Here is a 23,467-nt window from a genome sequence, read left to right as displayed (position 1 = left end):
TTAGTATTGGAGGGCAGCGTGGAGGGTAAAAATCGTAGAGGGAGACCAAGAGATGAAGACACTAAGCAGTTTCAGAAGGATGTAGGTTGCAGTAGGTACTGGGAGATGAAGAAGCTTGCACAGGATAGAGTAGCATGGAGGGCTGCATCAAACCAGTCTCAGGACTGAAGACCACAACCACAACCACAACAACAACAACAGTCTCCCCATACTGCTCCGGTGCATATCCTGTGTTTCCAATAACACAGGAGCTTCACGAGAGGCTGCATGTGATCAGCAAGCAGCTTCTCGTATTAACAATCATCAAATAACAGTATGCAAAATAAATTAAACTTCTAACAGCCAACACAATAAATAGTGTAACAATTATCCATGGACCAAGAGTCATACACTCCAAACAGATCAAACTATTAGCTTCATATCATAAGAACTCTGAAAGGTATCCAGTTCTCTATAATTAAATGAGTAACTTCAACAGCCACTGTTAGATGCTGCCTCTTTACTGTGGAGTCAACAGAACACAATGGCAGGTCTTGTTCTCTCACAACTAGCCAGATATCATAAAACGTCTCACTAATACACAGAATATTTAAATGACGATTCAACGATTTAGTTTCATCTAATACACCAACACAGCTCGTAGGATTTCTCAAATAATTTTTCAAAGTTGTCACTGTGATTGACCACTATGCTACTCACAGAGGAAATTAATGAATGATTAACAACTGGGTCAAAACAATATGACAGATACATCTACTGACTAAGACATATTTCAGTTTAGAGCATTTGTTTTTATACTAGTATTTAGCATCAAGGCTCTCGTTTTGGTCACTACCCCAGTTTTGGCCACTCTGATGTAATCAGTTAAATTTTAGGCTTCTTTTGAATACCGGCCAATGTTGCAAAGGCGTTTTACAAACAGCATGATATGTGTCATTCAATTAGATACAGAAGCATCCCTTTGTTTGGAGACTCAATTTTGAGAAAAGCTCTAAGCTAATTACGTATGAAACGAACAACAGTATACACTACGCACAATTGCAGCAATAAAACACACAAGTTAATACGCAATGAGCAAAATGTTATTGTTATTAATTACTTTTAATATACGAAACGCCTTCAAACATTCATCATTGCACAACATAATATCGCGTTAAGTCGTTCTACTGCAGACTGTTACACCACCGAACTGAAACACCAAAAACTACTTCTCATTCAATTTATTATTATTAATTTTCTGCAAAATCCAACTTCACGTTCCTCTCAACTGCTTCAAAAAATTGAACCAAACAATTTGTACGCGACAATCTAAACTATCGATTCCTTACCATCGTACTGCCAGTAGTTATCGCGTTATCGTCTATCGAGATACTCTACGGGTATCGATAATTTCAAACATGAGCCCGCGCAGTCCTTATTCGTTTCAGACGCAACGCAAAAATTGCGCGCGTAGAGCCAATGAAGCGTAACGATTTTTTGTGCTTGAATGTTCATTGACACTAAATTGTTTAAACATTTTCCGATGAGAAGAACTTCTGAAACCCCAAGCTAACAGTCTAAGTATGATGACGATTTGTGTATAGGGCTCGGTTACTGAAACAAATAGAATGTGCAAACTGTTATCAGAAATCTGGACCAAAAGCTGAACCAAATGGAAATTAGGGAAGATTCTTATACGCTGCCAAACCCTCAAATTAATTTGAAAATCACTTTAGTAAATTTACACTGCATAAGAGCATCTGCCCACAATGCTTTTCCACTAACAACATACTTTAGTCTTTATTTTTCACCATTATTATCGTGTTCTCCTCTCCTCTATTTCTTCTTCTAATTACTATTAAACTACTTATTCTTCTTTTCATCTTTTTTCTTCCCTTAATCTTTGTTTACATTTGAGATGGATATTCATACACGAAATACACATGCGTTATCGATTCGTATTTACAATTCATCTGATTTTGTTTGTAAATAAATACTTCGCTATCGAGCGTCGAAACCCCGTAATCAATTTTCACGCAGAATACATCCATACATTGCGCCAAGAAGTCTTCAGAAACAAGTTTCCATTCATAACACAACGCATGGTAGTTACGCACCTCCAGTGTGAATGTAAGGCAACACGTGCATACCGATAAAAACAACATACAAATTTCAATTGCGCCGTAATGATAGGCAGAGCAGTTAACAGTTCGTGAGTTATTTCTTGTCTCGTCGCGCTCAGTTCATGAATGGCGACGACGCTAAATACAAACTGTAACAGTGTTGACACTTCCACAGCGTGATGTATTTCGATTTCTTTGATCATGCAGTTTAAAAGTCTTGTATATAGTTTAGGTCACAGCTATAAACAACTACTAATATAATGAAATAGTAAAAACCAGATGAATCTGACGTCACAGTCACCTGTGAAACGGGGTAATTTTGATAGTAGTGAGGATGGGAGTATGCTATAATCGTAGTACAGCGTAGCGTAAACACGAACTGTCACGGCCATTCTGTTGTTGGGAGTATGTGTTGGCCTTTTACTTTTTATGAGACGTTTGTATTTTAAGAGTTATAGACGTTTCCGTGTAGTACGAGCCATCCTAGTGAATGACCATAAATCTACGACAGGCGGGCGGCCGCCATCTTCCAGATGAGTTTTTCTTGGTTCTGGCGAAAACCAAGTATTTTATTTCAATTAATATGTGCAACAGGGCGTTTAAATTGATTAATAGTTGATCTGAGTTGGAAGAATACTGTCCAAGGAACACTTAAGACTCAGTCTCAAGGTATGTATTTTGCAATTTAAGGGATAATTTTGTGAAACAATTTAGCACGTACATGACTTGTGTTGCCGAATTGACAGTAAACGTAGCGTTCGTTCACTATTTAATTTTTACATTAGTAGTGTAATGTTCAGAAAAATTGTCCTAAAGTGCTAGGTTAACAAACTCAGTCAATTAAATCGCCTAAAACCGATGGGGCAAACTAAATTTTGCAATAAAGTGGTACAATTCGCTATTCAAATGTGTGTTTTGAGGGTTAATGATCACTTTAAACATTTATCAAGTGACAACACACATTAAAACTACGAAATATTACGTAGAGTCTATTCCCATTTTCTTTAAACGTTGTAATGACGCCGTTGGACTTGTATGTCCACTTTTTAAAGAGAATAAAGCGTAGCAATTTGGTTACTGTATTTTGTTTGAGAAGAGAGTAACCTACATTAGTTATTTTCGTGTAAGTACTTATTCTCACGTTCAGAAGACATTATTATATTCAATCTTAACCTGAAGAGAGAACACTGTTCGTCACATTTTGAGTAATTCAGATGAAAACTCGTAATACAAAAACTTATAAAATAGTCTGTTTATTGCCACTGATAGTAATAACATTGAAATATTTTGAAGTTTATAGCTGTATCCTGTTAATCACATGCCGAGCTGTACACGACTAACTTTTCAACTATGTCTGCTGTGTATAGGGGCCTAATGCATAGGAAGTTCCATAATGTTTTATGTGTTACTTAACGTTGAATAATCAGATTTGTTTTTCGAAATTAATTGTATTTCTGTTGAAACAATTTGTAATTTATATTCCAATGAAATGTTGAATATAGTTTTATTTGCTGTGTAAGTTAGTTTTGCATAATTGTGATGGTTATGACAACGTTTCATTCATGTAGCATGTCTTGTATGACATGCAGGAAATGGTCAACTGATAAAATAAGTAATGTTTGAGCTGTTGGATATCTGTGAACAAAATTCACAAATAATTTTTCAGTCATTCTTTCGTTATAAAAGGAATTCCTCTTAGGTAAGGAATGGTATAAGAAAAGAAAATCCTGTGCTAGCCAGTGATCAGTTCTCACTGAATGGAAATGATTGAAGCTTCTTGTAGTTTAACTAAATTCTATAAACTTTAGTGTCCAACCACATACAGAATACTTTATTTATTCAATAACACCTATAGATGTTCTGCCCACAATGTCTATTCTGTCTCACACAGTATTGATTAGGTCAGCATATCTGTAATCTGTTTGATAGTACTCAGAGTGGACCACAATTACATGATAATTTTTGTCAGATTTCAGAGATCATAGAATGCAGTATTTGGGATGACTGATAATCGTTGGAATTCTGGTGGTGGTGAGTATTATCATGTTTACAAACCAAGAAAATGTTTGTGTATAATTTGTAAGATTGTGAATGAAGAATGTAAAATTAAGAGCAGTAGCAATTTCTTCATGGGATTCAGAGCTGCTGCATTATATAACAACACAGTTTACATTGTTCTCACAATTCAAAAATTGTTTTTAAACAAAAAGGGATTGGTTGTAACAAGCACAGGATGACAGGTGTTAAGTGCGTGAAGCTTTCTTAAATAAGAATTTCTGTTATTCAGTTAAATTCATAGACATACTTAGGTAGAGAAGAAACTGTAAATAAAGGGTGTTGAACAAACAGGTTAAACCCAACAAGAACCCCTTACAAAAACAAATTTTGTTTTGTATCATAACTTCAACAATAAAATTACATGTGGCTTGTTAATTTGTCGTTTGAGAGATAATAGTTTGTGTTTGCCTACATCTACATTTATTAGGGCTTCTTAGGGATTCATTCGAGTATAGAGCATAAAAAGAATAATTGCTTAAATGCCTCTGTGCACACCATAGTTGGTCTAATCTTGTTGTCACAATCTCTATGGGACTGATGAACAGGAAGTTGTAGTATAGGCCTAGATTCATCACTTGAAGTTCGTGAAACTTAACTGTATAGTTTGCATCTATCTTCAAGTGTTTACCTCTTCAGTAATTTTAGCATGTCTGTGATGCTATTGCATGTGATCTGCAAACCTGTGACTATTCATGTTGCCTTTCTTTTTATACTTTCAATAACTCTGTCAGTTGTGCTTGGTACAGGTCCCACACACTTGAACAATATTCTAGGATGGTATGCACAAACGTTTTGTAAGCATTTTGCCTTGTATACTGATTGCATTTCCATATTAGTCTACCAGTGAACTGAAGTCTATCAATTGATGTACCTGCGACTGAATGTATGTGATTGTTCCACTTCATATTCCTGCAAACTGCTACACCCTGACATTTTTTTAATGAGTTGAATGAGTCCTGCTGTGTCTTGCTGATGATATAATCATAGGATAGGGTGTAAATATTTTCTCTTTTTGTGAAATGCACAGTTCGACATTGCTGAAAATTTGAAGTAAGTTGCCGATCTGTTCACCACTTTGAAACCTTATCAAGATTTGAAAGAATAGTTACTCGGCTCTTTTATCAGGTGGTACTTCATTACAGATAACTGCATAATCTACAGAAATGTGAGATTATTGTTGATATTGTCATGAATATACTATATGAACAGCAAGAGCCTCAACACACTTCACTGGGACGCACTTGAAGTTACTTCTATGCCTCTCGATTCCTATCTTCACAATGTAATATTACATCAAATTATTTTGGGTTCATTGCAGCGTGTGGTGTGGTTGTGTATTTGTTAAATTTCAGTTGAAATAAAATCTTTTTATTTTTGTTTCTATCTTAAAAGGAGTATATGTTCTGTTAAGATACATCATACATTACCAGACTGAAAATTTCTGTTTATTATAGTATTAGATCTTGTATCCAGTGAAACTTGGCTCTTACCCATTTTTTAACAGTTTATTTTCCAACTTGGGTTTGCTGTCTGAGTTATCGGCCATTTTAGCGAATGACGCACGGGCTTTTTACTGTGTTTTATTTTTTATCCGCCAAAGCAATATGGCGAAGGTCATTTCATTTTTAGCTTAGGACCTCTGTTTCTGTAAGGTGTTTTTTTAGCCCTTTCTCCATGTCCCTGTTTCTAGCTGTCTTCTCTTACGTCAATTGGGACTAACGTATAGTCATTTTTTAACTCCTCTCTGTCTTCGTGTTGTATAATTTTGACATGGGCATTTATGATCCCAGTTGGTTTTTGTACCCTGAAGCAAAACAAAACCAAACCAATCTTACCTCATCTAATATTAAGATGAGTTGTCTGATGATACAGAAACTTATATAATGTTCTGTGATCATAATATTTTGGTCCTCTTCAGTTTCTTCTAACTTAACATTTATCTCTTAATTCTTATACAGCTGCATTGCATCTTATTTATTGTTGTTTTAGTTATTGATGAAATGTTAATATCTCACCCCTCTTTTTATGCTAACTGGGCTTAGCGTCTTGACTTTTTTGTCTTTGGCAGTATGAAGAAAGATTTACGTGACAATCTACTTTGCTACATATAAACAAAAAAAGAAATACATTACACCTGGCAGAAAGATGCTTCCTTCCAACTATATGTGGAAACTTACTCATGCTGTGACACGTGCTGTTGATATGTTGTTTTGAGATTACTTCAAGGAAAGAGGTGGAGACCAGTTCATTTATTTACATTTTAGTGTCATTAAATGTCCACTATTGCAAGCATTTGCAGGCTTATATTGTGAGTGACACATTTTTATGAAATATACCAGGAATATTGCATTATAAATGTCATAAAGCACTGTGTTATTTAATTTGCAAGATTTAACCTGTTACTGTTTGTGTGCCGTGATGTAAATCACATTTATTTTGTAGGGTAAGTCTGTCCAGTTTCTACAATTTCAACTTACGTCCGTATTGTAACCTTCTCACACTGGTTAATTCTTGAAATAAAGGTGGCAGTACTGCTGTATGTCATCTTGGATTTGTGCTCTGTTTAGTGGACAAATTCCCTTTTAATACTGTCTGAATCGGCAATGGGATGTAGCAGGGCTGTTGCATTTCCTCAAGAAATGAACCATTATGGGGCAACTGCAAATATGGACTTACAGCCACTTGCCTCTAAGGTTTGGAAATGTTGCAGGATTCATCAGTGTTCAGCCTATTAGTGATGTATCTGATTTCCTTTCCTTATTGCTCATGAACATCTTGTAGGTGCTTTATCTAAACAATAGTTTGTCTGTTATACTCTCAAAAAGCTGTCAAGGATTATGAATGTTGTCATCTGCTGTCCATATCTCATGAGCTTGACATCTTATTAAATCTTTGCTAGCTTCCAAATTTCTCCGTCAGTATAAGGTTGGTATGAACACTGCAGGGATTTTCTAGGTATGCATTATTGGAAGTAGTGTGCCCTTGCCATTCAGCTACCTTTCGAACTAGTTCGGGAGGCCCTAAAGCGTAACAGGACTCAAACCATGGTGCAACTTAGAATTTTTCACATATACGGATAATTGCCAGAGGTGAAATAAGTGATTAGTAATAGTGAAAAATAATATCAAGAAATCTGTTGGGAATTCAGTCAGTGAGATTTGGATTTGTAGTTTGACACCAATTCTTGTGTATCAAAAGTATTTTAAATTCACGTAGTGCACAAGAGCACAACATTAATATATTTCAATTTGGTTTTATTATTTTAGTAAGTGTATCTTTAACTGCAGACTGCTCTTTTTTAATCTTGTTTTTATAATTTGTGTACAATGTTACTATTGAGATCTGTAAATACCTTTTGCAGCCAGTAAATGAAAGGCAACATTCCAGAAACTTCCCAAAAAAAGAAATAAAATTTGCCTCTTTTGATGCAGAGCAAAGAGCTCACCCCCCCCCCCCCCCCCCCCCCCCCCCCCCCCCCCTTGCTGGTGTGGTGATTAACGCTTCATTTTAATACAATCCAGTGTAATATTCATTTTTTCATTTGCTTTATTTAAATATTCAGGAAATGTGTCCCATCATGTTTCCACATAATTGTCTTGTGTAAAAATTACAGTACTTTTACATCTGATACACGTAAAGTTTAAACTCTTTCAGCTGAAAAGAATTTTTTACTCTGCGACTGCACGTGCACTTATGTGAAACTTACTGGCAGATTAAAACTGTTTGCCAGACCAGGACTCTTCCTCTCATGGGCAAGTGCTCTAGGGATTGAACTACCCACGCACAGTGCACAATCTGCCCTCACAACTTTGCTTCCACCACTCCCTTATTTTCTACCTTTTAAACTTCACATGAGTTCTCCTGCATAACTTGCAGGACTAGCACTCCTGCAATAAAGGATCTTGCAGAGCGTTGGCTTAGCCACAGTCTGGAGAACGTTTCCAGAATGAATTTTTCATTCCACAGTAGAGCGTGTGCTGGTATGAAACATCCTATCACATTAACACCTGTTATAAATGCAGTTCTAATCTGTTAGGAAGTTTTGTTTCATCCAACTTTAATTCGTGATCTTCCAGTTCCATTTTTTGGACTTTCTCTGTCTTCTTGTGGTTAGTGTTCTTTATATGTATGAAGTTGAAGAGAAGTGCAGGCCTAAAAATATTTGAATCCAGTTGTCCATTTCTGTAACTATTAAAAAAGGGAAGGACTCATTATAAACCTTCATCGCCATTAGATAGTTTTTCATTGATGTTAAACTGTTGGTAATACAAAGTTATGTCTTTAGGAGGTTGTGCCCCACAGCTTGTAAGCTGACCACCGCAAGCTACTGAGAAAATTTTTTGTTTTAATGAGTTTTCCTTGATAGACCATCATCAGGATCTTAAAAGCATTCACGGCATCATCATTAGGTGAATACTAAATCATTGACACCAGATAAAGAAATCATGAATTTGTCACTGTTGTTACATCATACTCTAAAATACGTTGTCAGTATATAAACTGTGCACCGCCTGCACTGTTTATCTATCGATGCTGTAATTTATATTACAATGTGACAACAGTGACAAATTCATGGTTTTATTATCCGACATCAGTGATTTTTATTCAGCAAATATGATGCTGTAAATGTTTTGAAGAGCCTGATGATGACTGAAACTGGTTGGTAAATAAATAATTTTATCAGCAGCTCAAGGTGGTAATCATGAAATTTTTCAAATAAAGTTATGTGCTGGCATAATATTCATATTTATCTAGTTGAACAGAACACATTCAACATGAATAATTTAAAAAGCAGAAGAAAGAAAACTATTCCACATATAAAATTGACAGTAAATATACAGTTTATGCATTGCAACAATAGCAAAATTTTATTGACCTGTATGTGATCTGTGAGGTAGACTGAAAAATTTTCTCCTAGTCCACATATCTCATACTATGGATCAATGCATAATACAAACAATAGGATGAAAACTGCAAAGATGTACCTTGGTTTAATAGGATGTTTAAAGATATTAAGGAAACATAGTTGCACTTTGGATGCAAGAGAATTAAGGAGGACTTGCACAACAAAAATAAATAGCAACATGCATATCTGTAATGCCAATGCTTTCATAAGTTAGTGAAATATCAGAAAGTCCAGGAAATTGTAGCCTTATGCAAACCTAGCAAATCAAAATCATACCGGCAGTCACTAATTGCTCAGTATTACATTGAAACAGAAGACAGTCAGTCTTAAATTCTACAGTGAAAATTTCATTTAGGCAGTAAGGCAAAGATACACCTGTTTGACTGCTACAAAACCCTTAAATTTGTAATATATAATAGTCTGATCAAAAAGTTTCTGTACGATGGCCATACAATCCACAATTGGTATGCCAATTAGGCAAAATTTGTCATGAGTGTTGAAGCAATCATCCCGCCAATGCACCAGGTTGAAAATACCCATTTGTTAAAACACTGTGTCCTGCTGTGTGAAGAAGTCTATAACTGCCTGCTGCACATCCTCGTCAGACAGGAATTGTCGAACCTTCTTTGATGTAATTCTGTTGGAGTGTTTCTTGTTTCACATTTATCTTGAACCTTCATCCAGCAATTATTCGCAAAAGGCTAAAGATCATGTCCAATAAAAAAATATTACAGGTACACAGTATTGTAAACCAATATCTTTAATGCATATCCGTTTCAAAAGCTTTGAAAAATATCCTAAGCTGAAATGTAACAAACTTCTTGACAATGAAAAGCTGTCCGTAAGATGTGGAATTAGTAAGCAAGTCATTGTGCGTGCAAAGACCGTGAAAAAAGATGTATTTCGTAGTCACATTAAACATAACATTGAATTTTGAGCAGATGACAAACACTCTGGTAAGTTACCCAACAAGCAATTTGCTTAAAGAATTCTTGTTGGAAAGACCTAGGTTCATTATTCAGCATTAAAAGCTTTTGTTAGAAACAAAAGGTATATTGGAGTGTGCTCCAAGAAATTGTGATAGAACTGCTCACATTCACTACATGTATTAATGTGAAATTACTAGACAGATTCAGTTGTAAAGAAAACAGGCAGATGAAATTAATGTAATGGAGGACTTGTGGCAGGAGTATCACAACTACATATGAGACGACTGTACAGTGTGTATGAGATGATTGTACAGTGTGGTACTGTTGGAATATTTGGGATCCCTCTCGGTTCTGAGAGAGTGCTCAGTCTCTTATGATCTCATTTTTGGTGTAACATTTGACTTTGCCTTCTGAGATTCTGAGTTAGTGTGGAGGATAAAGTGCTCCTGACCAATAAAGATGTTGCAATGTGAAATGTTGAATTTCTATTTGGACCTAGGTTCACTCAAATGTTTTGCTGTTTGCCTACTTTGTTTAAGATTTGGATGTTTGTAAAGACCTTTTATGTTCAGTACACTTACGGCAGATGCAGGTGCCAAAACAAGTTTTGTAACTATCGAATTTTCCAGAATGTTGGCTGCTAAATTTGCACTATCAATGCTGAGTCAAACACTGGTGTCCTTTAACCCACATCTTTAGCGAACTTCAGATGTGTCTCATCATTCCTCAGTACTTCAGTATCCCAATTCTTTCCATACTGATTATTCTGTATTATTTTCATAAACTTCAGTCTAGTCTCCATCAGAACGTCAAATCAGATCTCTTTCGGCCATCTAATTTCCAAGCTGTTATTTTATTGGGGTACCAATATGGCGTAATACGGGGTGTTCAAAAAGTCTCTCCGCAGTGCGGTGTGATTGTTAGCCACGCGTGCCATACAATTGGTCTGAATATTCAATAAATTAATAACTTGTATTTCACTGAGTTTCATTTCGGTGTATTCACTGCGGCATACGGCATGTGTGCCTAACAATCATATGGCTCTGCAGAGAGACTTTTTGAACACCCCGTATATTGCCGAAACTGGTAGGCCTGTAAAATAACGGCTTAGAAACTAGATAGCTGAATGGTGTTGGATGTGACACTCCATATGAACAGCTGAGGTCCTGCAACCATCTCTGAAAAGTTGGACATGCAGAGGCTACTCTTCATTACTAAATTGCGATCTGAGTCTATATCTGCTCCTGGGTATGCCTTACAATCCAGAATCTGATTTCTGTCTGACTACTATGTGATTCAGTGGAATCTTCACATCTCTGGGCCTTTTTCTTGTTTACCAGCACCTCTTGTGATTCTTGAACGAAGTATTTGCCATTACTAGCTGAAATTTATTGCAGAACTCGCTTGATCTTTCTCCTGTCTGTCGTACTACCAAGCCTGTACTCTCCCTCAATCCTTTTTTCTAATCTTCTTCTTCCTCTACAACCACATTCCCATACCCCCTAACTATTATTAGATTTTCCTCTCCCTTAATGTACTGAATTACCCATTCACTATCCTCGTATACTTTCTCTCTCTCATCATCATCTCCATCATCATCTGCTGCAATATCAGTATGTGTACCTGAACTGATGTTCTCGGAGTTGGTTTCTGTCAATTCTGATGAGAACAAACCTATCACAGGCCTGTCCACATGAACACTCTTTATACCTTACCTTCCTATTCATAACAAATACTACTGTTACACCATATTTTGCTGTTGTTGACTTTACTCTATATTCGTCAAACCAGAAATCTTTCGTCTTCTTTCCAATCTACTTTGTTGACTCCCACTATACCTAGATTCAGCTTTTGCATTTCCCTTTTCAGATTTTCTAGCTTCCCTACCATGTACAAACTTTGACATTCCTTGCCTGTTTTGTAAAATGTTACCCTTTTGTTTATTATTGCATTTTTTTCTCATGACCACCTCCCCATTGGCAGGTCCTTCCCAGAGATCCAAAAGGAAAACAAATCCAGTATCTTTTTACCAAAGGAAGGATCATCATGACATCTTTCCAATTATGGGCCACATGTTCTGTGGACACACCTTGTGTTTTTAATTCAGTGATTTCAATTTTCTTCTGCATCTGTCAAGCTGAGGCTGTCTTCTTGTGCTGGAAGCACTGACTGCCATTGCTGATGTTTTTTGTTCAGAATTTAGACCGTGGCTAGGTCAAACATGCGACAGAGGACTTTTGATTACCAGTCAGAGACGCTACCACTAGACCATGGATCACATGCTAATCGAGGTGATTGACTGAATCTCCGATGCAAACTGCAGGCAGCTATTTCACTCAGACACAGAATGCTGGACAAGAGATATTAAATTATGTAAGAAAGTGCACTTACTATATTTTTGTTAGTACTGGTTACGAATTTTGCGACTGTTGTTGCCAGTCAGTTATGCAGTCCAACAAATTGTTAGCGTAACTGAAAATGTGATCACACTGTTAAATTTCATAACCTGTGAATTTTTATCCATGTTTTAATGCATTTTCCCTAAATACCTAGTAAGACAAATCATTAAGAACACATAATTTCAGATGTTTTCTAAACATCTAATAATTTTAAAAATTTCCATTAAATCTTTTTGGTCCTAATGCAAATAATCAGTTTCATAATTAAAAACCATCTTTAGAAACTTAATTTCTTTCATAATTCATAACACACCACAAAAAATAATACCTTCACATTTATGAAAGTTCTGTGAAACAATATTTAATTCCATGAAGAACCTTCTGTGTATACGTTCAGTGCCTTGTTCGACAGTATCTTCACCTGTACAGTTCAGACTGTCTTGTGCCACAGTGTTGGCCAAATGAAATGTTCTGTTGCCATGGACTGAGTAATTTGATTATAAACTCATCCTCTCACATCACTTTCACTTTATCATCATTTTTGCGAGGATTGATTTTTAATCCTAGGTACATATTCAAAGACTTTGTTGCTCTCCATAGTCACCAGATATTGACCGTACTGAAGATCTGAGGAACCCCTCATCTATCCTTTTAAGTAATTAGCATTCAGAGGTCTCTTTCTGATCAGGATCCCTTTTTTGGTGTGTCGTGTTACATACTTTCCTACATATTGTCCATCCTTGCTATTCATTATATGTAAATTCTGATAAGCTCCCACAAGAGCTCCTACCAAAACAACTGTCTTATGAGGTAGCAGTTTCACATTACATGTTTTCCCAGGAGTTGTAAGTCCACGTTGAACTGGGTGACTGTCAGAGCTCGTTGACTTATTTTAAATAGGCTAACTATCCTATACTGTTGGTATTGTCATTTCTCCAAAGTGGTAGAGGAATACCTATAAAATTGTGCATATACAGGGTGATTCAGACAGAAAGAACAGGTTTCAGTTGTTTATTACAGATAAATTATAAAAGACAAACACAATGCACATGCTGGTCCCGGCGGAGGTTCGAGTCCTCCCTCAGGCATGGGTGTGTGTGTTTGTCATTAGGATAATTTAGGTGAAGTAGTGTGTAAGCTTAGGGACTGATGACCTTAGCAGTTAAGTCCCATTAGATTTCACACACACATGAACATTTTTGAACAATGCACATGTCATTGGGCAGATAAAGATGCAGACCCTATAAAATGCACTCAACATGAGCACCATGCGTTGCTTGAGAAACATCAAAATGGTAGTCCATTTCCACACATGAATCAACAAGTCCGAATTTGTTTATTGAATCGACAGCTTCAACTATTCGAGTTTTCAGATCTTGAAGAATAGCTGCCATAGGTGGGGCAAAGGCCATGTCTTTTATGTACGCCCACGGAAAAAAATTGCAAGGTATGAGGTTTGATGACCTGAGAGGCCAAAAACAATGAAAAGATCTTGTTGTCCACTTATTCCAATCCAACATTATGGGCTGGTGGTGTTAAGATAATGTCACAGCTCAAGATGAAACTTATGCAGGGTGCCATCATGCATAAGATTGAAGTCATTGGAAACTTCGTGAAGTTGAGGAAACAACTACTTTTGCAGTATATCCAGGTATGACAGACCTGTCACAGTTTCCACCACAAAAAACAAAGTTCCATAAACATTGTGGACAGAAACAGCACAAAACGCATTCAGTTTTCGTGACACTCTTTCATGTACAATAATGAAGCCAGGATTTTGTGACACCCCCCCCTCCCCCCAATTCTTACATTACAGCGATTTACTTTACTCAATAGATGAAATGTTGATTTGTCTGAAAAAATGAGTCATTTGCAAAAATTGCCCTTGCCATATCCTGGAGAATTGAAATGCAAAATTTGTACCTTCTGTTATGGTTGCTGGGATGCAGTTGCTGCAGTAACTGCAACTCATAAGGCTTTATATGCAGGCTTCATTTCAGAGCACTCCACACTATTGTTTGAGGAAGTTGAAGTTCCAGGCCTGCCCACCTTGTGGAATTGGAGAGCTCCATGTGAATGCGTCTTGGATACGCTCGACATTTTCATCAGATATGTATGGCCAAACAGTGCTCTTTTCTTTGCATATGCAACCAACTTCCAAAAATTTTGTGTTCCAGTCATAAATCAACTTGGGTGGAGGTGGCTTCTTGCTGAATCAACAGTGGAGTGCATGTTGCACTTAAACAAGAAATTGACTTCGTGCAAATTCCAACACACACAGCGATTTATCTTGTGGTGTATCCGCCATGTTGCTGCAAACAAACAGTGCTGCTGTACCATAACGCTGAACCTTCCCCTGTCCATTGAAATGCATAATATGTTTATCTCCATGCTCCATGTCTGATCTGTACTGAACTTTTCCTGATGTCTGCTTACTACCCAACATCACATGGTCTGTCTGCTGGTTCTAATCAGTTTAATAGAGCTTTGAAAAGAATTTGTAAGTGCCTAGAAAAAGAGTAAAGTTCAACTTCCTATTGATGTCATTAGATTCAGAGTGCGGTCTCTGATTGGACAAGGATTACAAAGGAAATTTTGTTATGTCTGTATTTAAGGAACCGTCCCGCATGTGCCTCGAGTGTTTCAGGGAAACTATAGGAAATGTGACTCAGAGAAGCTGGACACATACATGAACCACAGCCCTCTTGATTGTAAGTCCATTGCCATATTACTGTGTCAGCTTGATCACTATAAGTCTCCATAGGTATGGAGCTCTGCTGTATTCCCTTTATTATAGTCAATGTATCAATACAGGAGAGGATCTGTTATATTTCCTGTATTGTTAGATGAATCTGGTTTTGGCATGGTTTTATAGAAAGGCCATCTTTTGTGAGCTCTCCAAAGCACTCGGAATTGTGATGCTCTTTTTAGTACTCAAGTTGGTGTCACACTTTTGTTGAATCTGTTGCACGATTGGGATTCATGGTATCCAGTTTTATGACGCTATCCGATAAGCTCGTCGATTTGAAAAAGTGTATGGGGCCCGAAGGCGGCAGAATGAATTGCTGAAACTGGTTGCGGTTCGAAATAAAATAAAATAACCTAAAGTATACGGCTGTTGGTAAAGATTGAAAAGTACGTACCAGCCAATGTCCCCTGGCCGTAATGGACCGACAGAGATCACTGGAAGTAGTCACATCCATGAAATATTTAGGAGTATGCATAAGGAGCTATTTAGGATGGAACAATTAGTTAAAATGTAGAATCTGAAGAACATCGACTGAGTGGCAGAGAAGGAAGATACCACTGAATACGCAAAAATTATTCCAAGATGATACAGGTAAAAGAACGGCATGTTAAAAAGAAGTCCAGAGAAATAGACTAAAATCTTTCCAAAACAACAGGCATGTTTGCAACAATTCTGGAAGAATTTAGCAAATTACCAGTCTTTTATGCAGAGTTTCCACAAAGCAAATAATACTTAAGAGCCTACATCTACATTTACACTGTGCAAGCCACCTCACAGTGTGTGTGACACAGTACTTCGTGTGCCACTGTCACTTCCCTCTTCTGCTATTCCATTCGCAAATGGTGGTCTTTGGATCTTCTCTATTTCCACTATCCATCTTATCTGGTACGGACTCCAGAATGAGGAGTTGTATTCAGTTATCGGTCGAACGAGGTGTTCTGAGAAACTGGTATTTGGGGAAGAATCAGTGTGGCACATGTGGCGAAACGGCATTGAGATCACAACTTGTGTTTGGAGAAATGCGTCACACACACTGTGCAGTCTTAGAATATATTCATTCACAACCAGTTTCAATCATCTTCACAGTGGAAAAATATCAATTGTGACAACTTCACATGTCGTACATGCTATTTAACCAGAAAAGTATATACCATAGCTGACATGTAAAGCTGTAATGTGGGCTGTCGATGATCGAAACTGGTTGTGAATAAATGTATTGTAAGGCAGCTCAGTGTGTTTGATGCATTTCTCGAGGTATATCGATGCTGTTGACTGTAGCCTGAAAATAATTTTTGAGGATATTGTGTGTTGCAGTATACACCCTCCACCTTTGTTCACTCATGCTAACTGATAACTTCATGGTAGTCTTGCCAATGTAAAATCTGAACAATGTTTACATAACAGGTGGCAAATGACATGTCATTTCACAGGTGGCTCTCCCTTTTATAGTACATGTTTTGCCACTTACAGGGCTGATATAGGTGGTGGGAGGAGTGTGTGTAGGACAAGTCTTACAGCAGGGATGGTCATGTAGGTAGAAGCCATAGGGTAGGATAATGGGCATGGAAGGAGCCTAGGGTCTGACAAGGATATTGCAGATGTTGGGAAGGTGACAAAAATCCATTCTAGGTGTGGTGGGTGATCAGAAAGTCAGACGTAATAGACCTCATTTCAGGGTATGATTTTAGGAAGTCACAGCCTTTTCAGAGTAGCTAATTAATACATTCAAGACTAGGTTAACATTGAGCAACAACAGGTGTATTCTAAGTTGCTTTTTGGAGGGATCAGTAGCACAGCGGTGCATTGCTGAAGAGAGTCTGCATCTGAACAAATATGTTTGCCTCAAATGCCAAAGTTGTATGGGAGGGAGTGTTTGACTTGTAAAGAATGACAACTGCCAATAGGATAGGACCTTACGGAATTAAATTGGGAGAATGTATTTAGAAATTCTCAGAATTTTAGCAGGTTAGCCTCATCATGAGTCCATATAGCAAAGAGGTAATCAGTATATAAACCAAAGCAGGCACTGAAGGCTTTTGAATCCCAGGAAAACCCATCCAAGACATCCACGAAAAGATTGATGAGAGAAGGAGCCATCCTCGTTCCCATGGCCTTCCCCCTGATCTGTTTGTATATGTGTCCTCCAGAGGTAAAGTAATTATTGATAAGCTAGTTAGTACAGAATGTAAGAGACCATAGTAAGCCACTCTACTGATCAATCTGCACCATATTAAATATCATAAAACATGAAGGCTGAACTATTATGCTACATAGCCTGAAAAATGTTAGGTCCTCTTTTAGCACAGATGATAAAGGAAAAGTAAGCTATATGTTATGAGTTAGGAATTGTGGCTTAGGGGGTAAGATAAGAGGAGAAAGTAATGAGTGTGGGAGGCAAAAAACACACAAAAGTGCACACAGAAACTGTGTGAACTGAAGTAATTATAAGAACTGGGATTATCTGCCATGATTTCATGAGCAGTACAGCCAAGCATCATCTTGTAATTGCTGAGAATTTTTCTGTAACATGAAAGTTCCAGCAAAGAAGCTGTATAGTGTGTGTTGGCAGATATACCGATATAACTAAGTGTGTAGGTTAATTTTGAGCTACTCACAAACATCCAACATCTGTATTAATAATTCTGACATTACTGAGAGGAGATTGATCATTGTTTAACTATTCATGTCAGCTTATTCATTATTCTTAGTTGCAGTGAACAGTCAGAAAGGCTTCCTTGAATTTATTTTGCTGTTTCTACTGCTCCCCATAGTATGCAGTGTGTGTAGTACATTCACTGACAAAATAGGGAAGCGCCTAGGAGAGGAGGAATATTAATGAAATTTAATGTATAGTTTTAGTTTGGTGATTAAAAAAGAAGTTAAATGAACAATTAAATTGCCAGAAGGAGCACACTGCAGGTCTGTAAGAGGGTACATCCCTTTGGATGGTGAAGCTGGCCCTTGATGTTCTGGATATTCCCACTGGGAAGTAATTGTCATTAGAGCTAGTCCCACCCAAATTCTACTGGGGGAAAGTCAGTGGGATATTGCTGGATGTGGGAGTTTCTCAATGTCATTCTCTGGGATAATATACACAAATGCCATGTGAGTACTGATGTTCTCCTGTTGAAACATAATACCAGGGTACTGTATTGTGAGAGGTAACCCATTAGGATGCATGATATCTTTGATGATGTACTGCTCTGCTACCAGAGCTCTTACTGTCAATGCCAGAGGTGACTTGATGACAGTGTTCTCATTGGATTGCAGTTCAGTAATCCTGTGTCTTGCCTCCAATACATGGTGTGGGGCATGAGATGGGGATTTTTAGTGACTCCATTATTTGTGCCTGGGTGGCAGGTGCAGATATGAATGTCTTACATCACGTTTGATACACAAAAGTAGGTAAGGTGGTTGGGCTTTGTCGACAGCAGCCCTTAAGGCGTGTGTGGTGTCCCATTCATTTCAACATTGGCCCACTGTCAACCCTCATTTCTGAACATTGTACAATCCAGCATGCAGACCATACAGACCAGAATTAGCAACAAGGCCATTGGTTGAGGCAGAATAAATAACCCTTTTATTTGGATGGGTAAGGCATGTTACATGGAGAACAATTGAATTAGCTTGTCATAGATTAACATCAGTGTTGTTTCAATCTGCCAAGATATTTCAGTTTTCACAGGTGCTTATACATGTCAGGCACTGATGGAATAGGTTCTTGTTGAAGTGGCAGTTGTGTAGAGTAGAAAGCTAAATTGTTTTCCTTAATCCTCCCTCGATATCTCTGTCTGTCTGTGTGTGTGTGGGGGGGGGGAATAAGTAGAAATCTATTATTATTATTATTATTATTATTATTATTATTGCGGTATCAGCATTCATGAGAATGACAAAACCCTGCAATTCAAGTGTTCCCAGTTTTCCACCTATTTACTGTAAATGATCTACAGTTCCATTAACCACATCACAGAGGCTCCTGAATGAGACCAAGCAATATTTTCAGAAGCATGTAAATTTGTATGTGGTTGGGTCATCAGAGTGATAGGAGAAAGTTGTTTTTGCTTTGTGCTGTGGACCAGATAGAGACTCAAACCCAGGAGTTACCCTTTTGTGGGCAATGGTCTTACCAACTGAGGTGTTCAGATACAACTCTTAATTAGCCCTCACAGTTTCACTTCTGCCACTACTGCTCTCCTACTTTCCAGAGCACTGCCTTTGATAGGTAAGGACTGGCTGGGTTTGAGTACTGGTCTGGCACACAGCTTTAATCTACCATGAAGTATGACCACTGTGCTGCACTGTAAAAGACTCATTCTGGGAATTTTACGCTCTCAGATATATGTCACTGCAAGTTCCGTAATATTCAAATTCGTACAGAATAGTAGTTGTGATTGGTTGTGTCAAGGTTGACAGTACATAAGTTATAAAAGAAAGTACTTTTGAAGAGAATTATGTAAATTACGCTGGCGTCAAGGCCCAACTAATATTGCCTTCGTAAACATCGAAATCATATATGTTGTCTTCAGCCCAAAGTTTGGTTAGATGCAGCTGCCCACACCATTCCATCCTGTGCAAGCCTCTTCAACCTCAGCATAACTGCTGCAACCTACATACATACATACAGCCATTTGAACAGTTTATCCATTCGTCTCCCTCTACAATTTTCACCTCCCCCCCACCCCGCGCACAAACACACACCTCCCTACATTACGACGACAATTTCTTGATACCTCAGGCGGTGTCCTAACAACCAACCCACTGAGTAATTGAAGTTGTCATAATGTTTTTTCCACAGTTCGATTCAGAAGCACCTCATTTGTTGTTTGATCCACCCATCTAATTTTGGACATCAATACATTTTTAAGTGTCTATTTTCGTCTTGGCTGATCTGTGTATCATTCATGTTTCACATCTGTACAAGACAAATATCTTCAGGAAAGATTATCTAGCAAGTAAATTTGCATTTGAAGTGTTGAAACGATGTTGCGATCATTTTATTTTTAAGACGTATTGAAGTGCTATCGTGGCTGACATGTTGTTATTCTGAGACATTCCTTTGCATTTGATCACAAGTTTCTTTTCCTAATTTGAATATGCACAGAGTTAGACAAAAATTAAATTACCGGTTTTGTGGTGAATTTCGAAGCATGTTACAGGCTCCTAGCGGAGGTCGTGTAACTTCAAGAGAGACTTTGTACGACAGTCATTCAGATGTCACGAAAAATCTGTCTAGAAATTATCCGGAAACTCGAATACTCCATCCTTAAGTGTTACGCACAGGATGCAATACACATGCATGTATTTGTTTCTGAAAAACGTACATCGGGAGACTGCGCCGAAGACGTTGAAAAATGCTATGGGTGAATGTCTTGAATGCGAATGCGCACATTGTTTTGCATCTCTTTGCCCTATCGTATGCGCTGCGAGCAGCGCGGTAGCGGGTGTCAGCCAAGTGGCATATGGGTGTGACCTGTTCCAGTGTCCATCATTACGTCCCTCCCCCACCACCGCGCCACTTGGGACACGCCCTGTACGTCTCATCCTCTGGTCCGTGGCCACAGCCATCTTGACTCCGACAGGCAAGCCCGACCGGCTCAGGGAATAAATTCGACGTTGAAGAAATTGCGTATGTTAATTGAGGTGTACTCGTGAAGTACTGTTTACTTTATGGAATACAAGCTTCATAATGCGCATCGCTCTAGGTTAGTTTCGTTAAGTTCATTCTCTACAAATTCTAGGTGTTTGCGTTCGTGATCGTGGCGGGATGGGCACATTTAGTACAGGCGGGCTTTTAGAAACACTTGTAGACACTCTTCCCTGCAAGACTCGTGTCGATGAGATATAAGTAAATTCACTTTTCCACTGCGTCGAAAAAGATTAATGAAACTCAAGGTTTTTTAGGTTACTTTTTTAATGCCGTGCTGCTCATTTTCAGATTATTCCTCTTTTACAAGAATATTGAACTACATGAATTGGTAAGTGGTTGTGGACAGGCCCGATTACCTGACGAGAAGTATATTATTAGTTAGTTTTTTTTTTTTTAGGAACGAATGTAGGAATATGCAGAGCATAAAGCAGCTATCTATAAGATTTAGATTTAGGATTTAAACCTCTTAGCGCTGTACACCTAGTGTTTGAAAGCTAGTTAATGTTACTGCATAAGTGTAGAAACTATCAATTCTGTATGTCAAAATAACATTGAATATTCGGAATCTTTATCCTTTCCTGAGACCACTACATCGCTGTCTCAGACGACAAATGTAGGTTTCCGGCGCTGCTACTGTCGAAATGATTCTTGTGCTGCTGTAATTAAACGATTTAATACATGCAGAAGGTATGGAAGTCTATTTGAAGACTGATTTCGCAGATCCAACCCCGTGACATATCTCTGACCACAATACCGTCGTAGGGAAATCCACTGTGATTAGTATTCAAAACGTTCTGGGAATCATTATGTGAACCTTCTGACATAGGAACCTCGGCAGAAAAATATCTTATGTACTGGAATCATTCCTACTTCTACTGCGCACTCATAACTTGCCTTGAATGTAATTTCAGGTTTACATGTTCACTTGACATTTTAACGATTTTCAGCAACTTCCGCAGTCTCATATCAGTATCTGATACCAAAAATGGTTCAAATGGCTCTGAGCACTATGGGACTTAACATCTGTGGTCATCAGTCCCCTAGAACTTAGAACTACTTAAACCTAACTAACCTAAGGACAGCACACACATCCATGCCCGAGGCAGGATTCGAACCTGCGACCGTAGCAGTCGCGCGGTTCCGGATTGCGCGCCTAGAACCGCTAGACCACCACGGCCGGCTATCTGATATCAGTTCAGCTTTTACTGAAGTAAGCTTTCTTTGCCTGTGCCGTTTATTTCTGGCATATTTCTTGCTTCGGCCATCCTTCGTAATTGAACTTTTTAGGTAAAACTCTCTCTTCTTCCATTGCCGTGCCGCTCGCAGTTTTCGATGTTAAGTAACTTGTTCTTTTTATCCTTCAAGCACATTCCGTCTAAGTATATTATCTCTTTCTTTCAACAGGTCTTGCAAGTATTTCTTGCATCCGATCAGAAGGACTGTGCTGTCAGCGAATCTTATTTACATTTATTTTCCGTGAACTTTTATTTCTTTTCCGAAATCTTCTTTCATCTCATCTCTTGCTTCTCCGACGTACAAATGGACAACAGTGGTGATCAGCTACAGTCTTGCCTTACACTCTTCCTTACATGAACTTGTCTGTCGTTTTCTTCCACTTGTGATGCTCCCACTAGTTTTTTTGTCGATTTTGTTAATTATCTTTACGTTAGAACCAATCGTCTAAGAACTGTGAACATCTTATTCCACCTTACATTGTTGAAGGCTTTCACTAGACCCACAAATGCTACGAAGGTGTCGTGATATTTCATCAGTCTATAATATTTGTTCACGCCTTCGTTTTCTTTGCGCTCCCGGATTTGATTTCTAAATCTTTAACAATGATGATATGCACTATCTGATAAAAGTATCCCGACACCGCTATGTAATGCGGAATAGACCACTACACCACGAACTAGTCATTGAATGTCACCTGAGTAACAAATCCACCAGGAACATTTCAACCTTCAAGTCGACTGTTGATCAGATGGTGAAATGGAAACTCGAAGGAACAACCACAACTAAACTAAGACCAGGCAGACATTATGTACTGAGGGACGGGGCGCTCGAGCATTGCGGAGGGTGGCTATAAAGAGACTGCTATGAAATTAGCGGAAGAACACACTCGGTTAGTTTCAGAGCGCTAAGAGCAATCCAGTTGTCACATTAGACTGTGCGTAGGGAGTTAAAAAGAATGAGGTATAATGGTTGAGCAGCTCCTCGTGAGCTAAACGACGAGGAGCGACACCACTGGACGGTGGATGACGGGAAACGATTGATACGGGGAGAGGAATCGCGTTATACCCTGTGGCATTCCTATCGAAGGGTGGGCACATGCCTTGGAAACGTTACTTGCCATCATACGTAGTGCCATTAGTGAAATGCGACGGAGGTGGTGGTATGGTTTTTCGTGGTTAGGATGTGCTCATCCTATTGCGCGTAAGAAAACGCTAAAAACGGAAGGATATGAAGACATTTTACAGCGTTGTGTACTTGTACAGCGGAAGAATTGTTCGGAGACGATGACAGTGTCAGTGTCAGCATGACAGTGCACTATTTCATAAAGCAGCATCCTTGAGGCAATAGTTTGTGGACACTACTATTCCTGAAATAGACGCCTGCCCAGAGTCCCTACCTGAACCCAATGGAACGTAGATTTCACTCCAGACCCCATTGTCCA

General features: G+C 38.3%; 1 protein-coding gene across 5 annotated transcripts in view; it reads left to right on the top strand.

Moving 5' to 3' along the window:
- Positions 1 to 2,378: 2,378 nt before the first annotated feature.
- The window catches only part of LOC126473257 (serine/threonine-protein kinase tousled-like 2), a 585,239-nt gene continuing 564,150 nt past the window's right edge, over positions 2,379 to 23,467 (top strand). For 2 of the 5 annotated variants that reach the window (XM_050100195.1, XM_050100193.1), the window contains exons 1-2: positions 2,385 to 2,771; positions 4,072 to 4,133. In XM_050100195.1, coding sequence (XP_049956152.1) covers positions 4,103 to 4,133 — 31 coding nt within the window. In that variant the 5' untranslated portion in view covers positions 2,385 to 2,771; positions 4,072 to 4,102. Of the gene's footprint in view, positions 2,772 to 4,071; positions 4,134 to 23,467 lie in introns of all 5 variants that reach the window. The other 3 variants (XM_050100191.1, XM_050100194.1, XM_050100197.1) reach the window with 3 other exon arrangements.

This window comes from Schistocerca serialis, chromosome 4 (genome assembly GCF_023864345.2).
Source record: "Schistocerca serialis cubense isolate TAMUIC-IGC-003099 chromosome 4, iqSchSeri2.2, whole genome shotgun sequence".
NCBI classification, from domain to species: Eukaryota; Metazoa; Arthropoda; class Insecta; order Orthoptera; family Acrididae; genus Schistocerca; species Schistocerca serialis.
This window is presented reverse-complemented; position numbering and strand designations above follow the sequence as displayed.